The sequence below is a fragment of the Hippopotamus amphibius genome, chromosome 3, assembly GCF_030028045.1.
Source record: "Hippopotamus amphibius kiboko isolate mHipAmp2 chromosome 3, mHipAmp2.hap2, whole genome shotgun sequence".
Classification (NCBI taxonomy): domain Eukaryota; kingdom Metazoa; phylum Chordata; class Mammalia; order Artiodactyla; family Hippopotamidae; genus Hippopotamus; species Hippopotamus amphibius.
In genome coordinates, this window is record NC_080188.1 from 154,364,803 (window position 1) to 154,372,655 (window position 7,853).

General features: G+C 56.0%; 1 protein-coding gene across 1 annotated transcript; it reads right to left on the minus strand.

Annotated features, from left to right (window-relative positions):
- Positions 1-1,251: 1,251 nt before the first annotated feature.
- Positions 1,252-7,523, minus strand: KLHDC8A (kelch domain containing 8A). The gene is made up of 5 exons (XM_057728378.1): positions 6,891-7,523; positions 4,362-4,526; positions 3,924-4,139; positions 3,217-3,318; positions 1,252-2,318 (listed from the first exon to the last, which is right to left on the minus strand). The coding sequence occupies exons 1-5, from the start codon at positions 7,264-7,266 to the stop codon at positions 2,125-2,127; spliced, it is 1,053 nt and encodes a 350-aa protein (XP_057584361.1). The 5' UTR covers positions 7,267-7,523; the 3' UTR covers positions 1,252-2,124.
- Between the last annotated feature and the right edge of the window lie 330 nt (positions 7,524-7,853).

Sequence of the window (7,853 nt, forward strand, 5' to 3'; positions counted from 1 at the left end):
GCAGATACCAGCTTGGGCTCTGAGTGGCCCCCACAGGTTCCAGCAGTCAGTCCCCCATTCTCATAATGGTAAGAATCTTTAGGGCTGGCTATACCCCTAAGGTACCCCAACTATTTAAAATGCCTCAGTCCCATCGACATGTCTGCTGCCATTTTGTGTGCTTGGAAAGCCCCCTACACACAAGGCTAGGCTTCCTATTAGAAAGTGTGGAGGGACCCCATTTGTAAATGCCTTTCTTGGGGAGGAGTTGGGAAGGGGTTGCGGAGGAGGCAGTGCAGAGATGAAAGTGGAATGGAGGGCTGGGCTTTGCAATGCTGGCCTAACCTGCCACACATTCCTCACAGTATCTGCTCCCCCAGCCCTTTTTTCTAACAGTCACTTAAGGGGGCTAAAGAGAAATGGGGTGTGTGAGGGTGGGGGTGGGGGATTGGGGGGGTGGTCTGGAAGCAGTAGGGAAGGCCACCCTGCAGTCTGCTCACCAGGGGGCAGCCGTGGCCATAGGATGCCAGGGTGCGAAGGAAAGCCCGGGCCAGCAGGTGGCAGTGTCCTTCCAGGGCCCAAGTAAAGAAAGACCAGGTACCCAGAAAAAGGGAGGAAAAACCCCTATCCCCTAAAGACCCTGGTTCCACGTGTCCGTGAAGGTTCAGTGGAGGTGTTACCTCCTCCAGGAGTCTCCCCGACCCCTCAGACAGGTGTTCCTGCCTCATGAGACATAATTACTCCATCAGGTAGTGAGTGTTACCTGACGCCTCCACAACCCCTCCAGGGCGCGTATTTTTTTCATCTCTGTATCCTCGGTGTTTGCACAGCTTTTAAAAATAACTTGGAATCAGAAAGAGGTGCTATACCAGCTAAAAGGAGGCACGTCCTTCACGTTTTTATATCAGTGAGCAATTCCCTTTTTACTCTGGGCAAGACAGACATGAGCTTGAGCTGAATGAACTGAGGCCAGTCACAAGGAGTAACCAACGAAGAAGTCAGTTAACGAGTGCGACCTTCTCCTAACACACCTGTGGGGCGTCGACACTCAAGAAACGGAAAGTGAGCTGTTTTCCTAGGAGTGAGATGACTGGTTGGGGTGGGGTGGTTTGAAGGTGGAACCTCCTCAGAGGGAACAGCCAAGAACAAGTGGTCCCTTGGGGCCCCATTTATCCTGAGGATGTCAGAGAGACTGTTTCATGGGGTCCCCTCCGCATATCAAGACACCGTTCACCCCACTCCTGCATCAGGGTGCCAGAGAAGATAGGAATATAGATTTTAATCATTGTGCTGCTGCTGTTAACCAGAGTTCAATTAATCCATCCTTTGTGGATTTTGATGCCACAGTGTAAATGAGAAGGTTTCACACAGAAACACTCTGGGGCCGTCAGTGATAGAGGGCCAGGCCCCTGGTGGGGAGGGGTGACCAAAGGAGAAATGAAGGGAGGCGAAGAGTGGGGAGCAGACCCTGGGCTGGGAGTTTGCTCCTTCCCCATCCTTACATTCCCATCAGGACCCCGAGAGGCATGGGTCCTTCCTGGCTAGGGCTGCTGACCTGGACCAGTGCACGTGAACCCAACTTCCCTTCCAAGTCAGCCGCCTCCAGCTCTGGGGCCAATTCTTGTTGAGTAGATGAGGTCCAGAGCAGGCCCACAGTTGGCCACCAAAGGGGGAAGGGATGTAGACCAAGGGAGAGGAGAAGGGTTGGGACCCCTGAAACCCTTCTCCATTTTCCATCCCAAGAGACCCTCAGACGAGCCCAGAGCCAGGGAAATGACAACTATACGTAGCTATCCTCTGGTTCAGAACTGCCTTGCCTACCCCCTGTCCTGGAGATGGGAGAAGTAAACGCACAGAAGAGGAGGCAGCAGATACTCCTGTACTGTTCTCTGCCTGAGCAGTAAGTGAGGACTCTCCCCAGAGGTCACCTGAGGGGGGTGGCAGAGTCATCGCAACGTCTTAGTTTCCGCGGATGGGTAGGGTTTGGAGGGGGAGCGCTCACTTAGAGCCCCGGGGCCTGACCCCACTGGCTGCTGACAGGAGATGGCATCCTGGAAAGCAGCTCAGATTGCTTGGATGAGACCATTCCTCTTGTCGAGAGCGGGGAGATCTGGTCCAGGACACAGCGGCGGGGCCCAGAGCCAGCTAGGAGTCAGAGACACACAGGGCTTCCACTGCATCGCTCAGACCCTGGTTGACGCCCCCCACGGCCAGGAGGCAGTTCTTGACGATGATGCTGGAGCAGGCGCAGCGGGGCGTGGGCATGGCTGGGAGGACCTCCCACTTGTTCTTCCCCGGGTGGAATGCCTCTGCCGTCTCCAGGACAGTGGGCTGGTTTCCTGAAAGTGCCAAGAGAGGCGAACCTTACAAAGGAGTCCAGCCACCAATCTGTCCCTGGGAAGTCGCCCCACCTCACTCCCTCCCTCTGGAACCACAAGCAGAAGCCAACCAACCTCAACTTCCTTGGCTACAGAACTGCTCCTTCCCCACCCTTTTGTCAAACAGCCCTGGCCCTTCCTCCCTTCTCTGGCTTTTCATCTCCTCAAGAGTGAGTTTTCTTTCCCCACCACCTGCTTTTACCAGAAGTTTCCAGACACTACTGCCTCTCTTCTGCTCTTTACTAAGAAAGCTGCTCACATGGTCTAACTTACGTCCAGCTCCTTTCCTGTGTGGGTAAATAGAGGGTCTGTCCACACTGAGTAAACTCTGGGTTCCTGGCAGCCCCACTGCCTATCTATCTCTCCCCTGTTGATGTTGGGGTCCCACCTTCAAAATACCCTAATCTCTAGGAAGGCTTATACAGCAAATCCTGAATTCATCAGAAGAACTGATTTGATCAGACTGCTTTCCTACTCCTTGATAGAGCTGGGTATCCAGGGAGAAGAGAAAGAGGACTAAGGCCAATCCCTGCCACACTTTTTCTTCCAGTCATTCCTGGATAGGGCCCCAGGGACCTGTGCTCAGCATGGTTATCTGTGTCACATGGTTATCAGCACGTCCCTTATGCTCTCTGGGCCTCAGTTTCCCCTGTGTAAGAGGACAGATAGACCACAACTGAGGCCCATCCATGGAGACAGGACATCCAGGCTGGGAGGAAGGGAATGCTTTGAATTCTTTGGAATAAAGTGGTACGCAGGCAGTGTGCAAGAAGCCAGCACCCCTCTCCTGCTCAAGCAGAGTGCCCAGAATCCACCGGGCACCAGAACCACAGTGCCGGCCTGGAAGCTCTATCCTTACCAAGTCCTCCAGCCACTATGACGCGTCCACTCAGAGAGCCGGCCACAAAGTCTGCCCGCCGCTTCTTGAGGAAGAATGAGCGCTCCATCTTCAGCCATCCCCCTACAGGCCACGGATGATGGCAGGAGATACACGGAGAGAGTTAGATCCTGACCACCCCCACCAAATATACATGAGTCCCAAACAGCTGTCACCCTAGGCAGCACCTCCACTCCATCTACCCCGTGCGCTCAGGGCATATACAATGCCTCCTACTGTTTGAAATGGCACCCCAGCCTCTCCCATGCTTGTTGCAATCCAAGGAACCATAACCTCTTCTGACAAACCACCTGGTTCTACCTCTGTTGTCACGGGCTCTGAACTGGAAAGAAGGCTGACCAGAGGCAGAGAGCATCAGTCAGGATCCTTCCGTTTCTCCACGAGTGAAAAACAGGAAAAAGCCCTTCCTCACCTGGCCCTGGCTGGGAGTTGTAAGAAGGGACAATAGATGGAAAAGGCTTTGATAAAAACGACCAGCCAATCAAAGGGTACCCTGTACAGATGAAAGAATTTGATCCCAAGAGGAGCCCTGAATGGAAAGGGGTTTTCAGACGTCTGAAAGGTTTACCTAGCAGGGTAAGCGGGCCTGGGCAGATGGACAGGATGGGGTAAGATGGGGGATTCAGCCGGACGGCAGGAGGGCAGCCAGGGGCTGGTGCCCAGCTTACCCTGTTCCACGTCGAACACATCCATCGTCCGGAGGAACTTGGGCCGCCGGTAGAGCCGACCCTGCCGCAGGCCACCCAGGCTGTACAGGCGCTCGTCCAGGGCCACAAAGCTGGAGAAGGCCCGCTTGCAGGGAATGTGGGGGAACTGGGTCCAGGAGCGGGTCTCGATGTCAAAGACCTCAAAGGCGTTGACGGCATACTTGGACTGTCGTCCCCCTGGAGGCCAGAGCAGGGCGAGGGTTGGGCAGAAGAGGAAGTCCCTGAGGACTGGGACTGGGTTTCCCCTTCTGACTGTTATTGGGTTATACAGGAAGCTCCCTGAGGGCTGGGGCAGCATGATTAACCCCCAGTGCCCAGGAGATGCTCAGCACACAGGCACCGCTTCCAACAGGAAACTGACCCGGGGGAGGGAAGGAGGGCCAGACAACCTGTCCTTACCCAGCACATAGATCTTGGAACCTCGGAGGAAGGAGGTGGCAGCATATCTCGGGGTGGGCATGGGTGCTAGAGACACCCACATGTCCTTGAGCATGTCATAGTGTTGGAGGTGGTTGTGCGGACGGAGGTCCAGGCCCATCCCGCCTGCTGCGTACACTCGGTAATCTATGGAGAAAAGGTCACACGATAGACATCACCATCACGAGACAGTCCCATCGTATTCAGCCCTGTGGCCAGGCTCTGTTAACCCCTCGAACACCAGCACTTAGCCCGGCCAGGTTCCCAACGACTGCTCTGCCCGAGAATGGGTTGGTGGCACCCTTAAAGGTTCCCGCCACGGTCAAGCCTGGGTCTTCTTGAAGCCATGTCAGGTCTACGTGCCTTAGCCTTCCTTGGTGTCTGGCCCTTGGTTAAGCCTGAAATACTAAGGCTTGCACAGAGGTAGACTGCAATGGAGTGTAGGCCTAGACAACCATTTGCAGGTCTTGTCCCCTCCATTCTCCTCCTTCCTGGGCAGCCAGGGGGATGCCAAAGAGGAGGGGTATTCCTCTGATGCCCTCCAGCAGTGGCCTGTTCCCCAGGCACTCCCAGATCAGAACTCTCTAGACCAGGGATTGCAGGGGTAAGTACTACTTCTTTCTACCTTCCAATCTTATTAAAGAGTGGGGAAAAAAAATCTCAAACCTAGCCTGTGGCTGGGAGATGGGGCCTGCTAATGAGAAATTTACCTTACACAAACTCTGCCTCTTCTACTCCTGTTTTCACCTGCACACCTCCAGCTGGGAACCCTCCCATCCACTCCACACTACCACTCCTGCACCAGATTCTTACTCTTCCTCTCAGAGTCACCGGGGTGTCCCTGAACTGCCAGGCTGGGCTGAGAGCAGTGGCTCAGGACCTCCTGTGGCACCTGTATCACCCGACTTGCCACACGTTACTGAAATAACTTTGTGTGTTTCTCTCAACAGATTGTTAGGTCCTTTAGATTTATTAATCTGTGGTCCCAGCATCTGATATAAAGCCTGGCACACAGACATGTAAATTCTTAGTAAACTTACTGTTGAACCCATTCAATGCTATAGTTACGAGCACAGACTTGACCATCACCTACTAGCTGTGTAACCTTGGGCAAGTTACTTAACCTCTCTGGGCCTCATGTTGCTTCTCTCTAAAATGAGGATAATAATAGCACTTACCTCATCAGGCAGGTTGTGAGGGTCAAAGGGGTTATTACCTATAAAGCACCTATGGTAAGGACTCAATAAATGTTAGTTCTTAATCTTTCAACACCACTTACTGAGGCCTGGGGATAAAGGACTATCTTTTCCCTGTCTATTTCTCCATGGGCCTCCATGCCTTCCATCTTTCTTACTGAGATTTCAGGAGGACCCCTTGGCTACTCTGCCTTGAGGGATTCTGAGTTAGAGTTTCCTCTCTCTGACCTTCATTGGTAAGACCTGGGCTCCTAAAGGCAGGGATCAGATCTTCTGCCTCTTTCCTTCCTCCCTGAAACCTAGAACTGTGCCAGGGACAGAGCAGGTGCTCAAGAAATACTGGTTCCATAAAAAAAAAAAAAAAAAAAATCAATTGTACACTTTAAATATATGCAGTTTATTGTATGTCAACTATATCTCAATAAAAGTTCTAAAAAAAAAAGAAAAAGAAAAAAGAAACACTGGTTCCTGATCTACAGGCCCGACAGGCAGCTGATACGGTTTGCAAGAAAAGGAGGGAAGGCTGCATCCCACGAAGCCTGTCTGATCTAAACCTGGGGTCTCCTAACTCCTGCTGGGCCATTTCCCATAAGACCCTGTGTGTTTTAGCAAAAGAGTGTTCAGAGACTCCTCTGTGCACTGGGCTGTACCGGGCCTGAAAAGAAAGAAATGATGGGCTTGGAGAAAGTGAAATGAGAATCATAAAGCTGCGTGGTCAGCACGTAGAACCCAGTGAACCTGGGCAAGCTGCTGCAGGAGCACCACCCTCAGGAACATTCTGGTCTCCACTCAACAGTATCTCTGCGAGTAGGAGGCAGATGGTGGGGAGAAGGTCCTGGAATCAGGTCCCAAAGCCCTCCCAGTGGGGCCTGCTGATGGAACGAGGATGGCATGAACACCCCCAGGACCCCAAATATGTGTCTGTGGTGGCACCTGCAAGGCAGATTTCAGGGGATTTGGTGCTGTGGGTGGGAGACCCAATCATTCTGCTGAATGAAGGGATCTACAGCGATACTGCACTAACCCCCTTGGGCTCTCCCCTCTGGCCCCGCCTGCCCAGCTGGCTGGGAGGAGCCTGGTGGGGTGGAATGGAACGCTGGCATTATATGGATTTACTAGGCACTTCACTTGCTGAGTCTCAGTTTTCCCATCTGTAAGATAAGGCCAGCCGGTCTCTAGTTTTAGTGTCCATTGTAAGGATCAACCAGGATCGGGAATGTGATAGTGGCCTCCAGCTCAGCGTTGGCTTCCATCCCTGTCCCGGTGGCCCCCCACTCGCTTTTCTTCGCCCGCCCTCCGCCCTGGCCCCACTCGCCTTTGGCCGTGACGGAGATGCCCATGGCGGCCTCGCGCAGCGTGCTCCTCTTCTTCCACTTGCCCTCATCCATGCTGTACATCTCCACGACCTTCAGGGGCAGCTGACTGGTGCCCACACCCCCGATCACCATGATCCGCTTCCCCAGGGCGGCGACGGCCACCCCGGCCCGGGCCGTGGGCAGGGGGGGCAGGGCAGTCCACTGGTCGGCCTCGGGGGAGTAGACCTCAAAGCAGTCCATGGGGACGCCGTTGTCGTCACATCCCCCGATGGCATAGACCTGCCCCCCGGTTTCCAGCAGGGAGCAGTAGACCCGGCGGCTGGGCAGTGGCGCCAGGCGCTTCCACTGGAAGTCCTTGACGTTGGGCACCTCCATGGCAGCCCCGGGGGCCCCGCCCGCCGCGCCCCCGCGGAGCGCCAGGGCGCCGGGGGAGGTGCGAGCGCGGGGGTCCGCCGGCTACTCCGCGCCCCTTCTCGCCGCCTCCATCTCGCTGCCGTCCGCCGGCTCCCGCCCGACCCCCGGCAAGGGCCTCGACGCCGGCCAGCGCTTCACCGTCCCTCAAGACTCAGCGGTCCGGCGGCGTCCGCGCCAGGCCCTGCGGGAGGAACGGGGCGGATCAAGGGCAGCCGGGCCCCGCGCCCCGGCCTCCCGGCGTAGGCGGGCTCCCAGCCCCCCGGCCAACTTTCAAGGGAAGACGCGGCGGCGAGGGCGCCACCCCGCGGCGGCATCCAGCCCGCACCGCTTTGTCCCCCGCCGCTCCCAGCCCGGCTGGTCGGAAACCCGCGGAAGGCGCGGGGCACCGGGGGCGTCCCGGGCTTCGGGGTGCCAGGCTGCCTCCCGGCGAAGCGGGGCGTGAACACCTTTCGGCGCCGCCGCCTGCCTCCCCCGGCTCTCCCTCCCCGCCAACTCCCGCCCCCGCGCCACGTACCCAGCCCAGCCCGAGGCGTGCGGCGGCGAGGCGC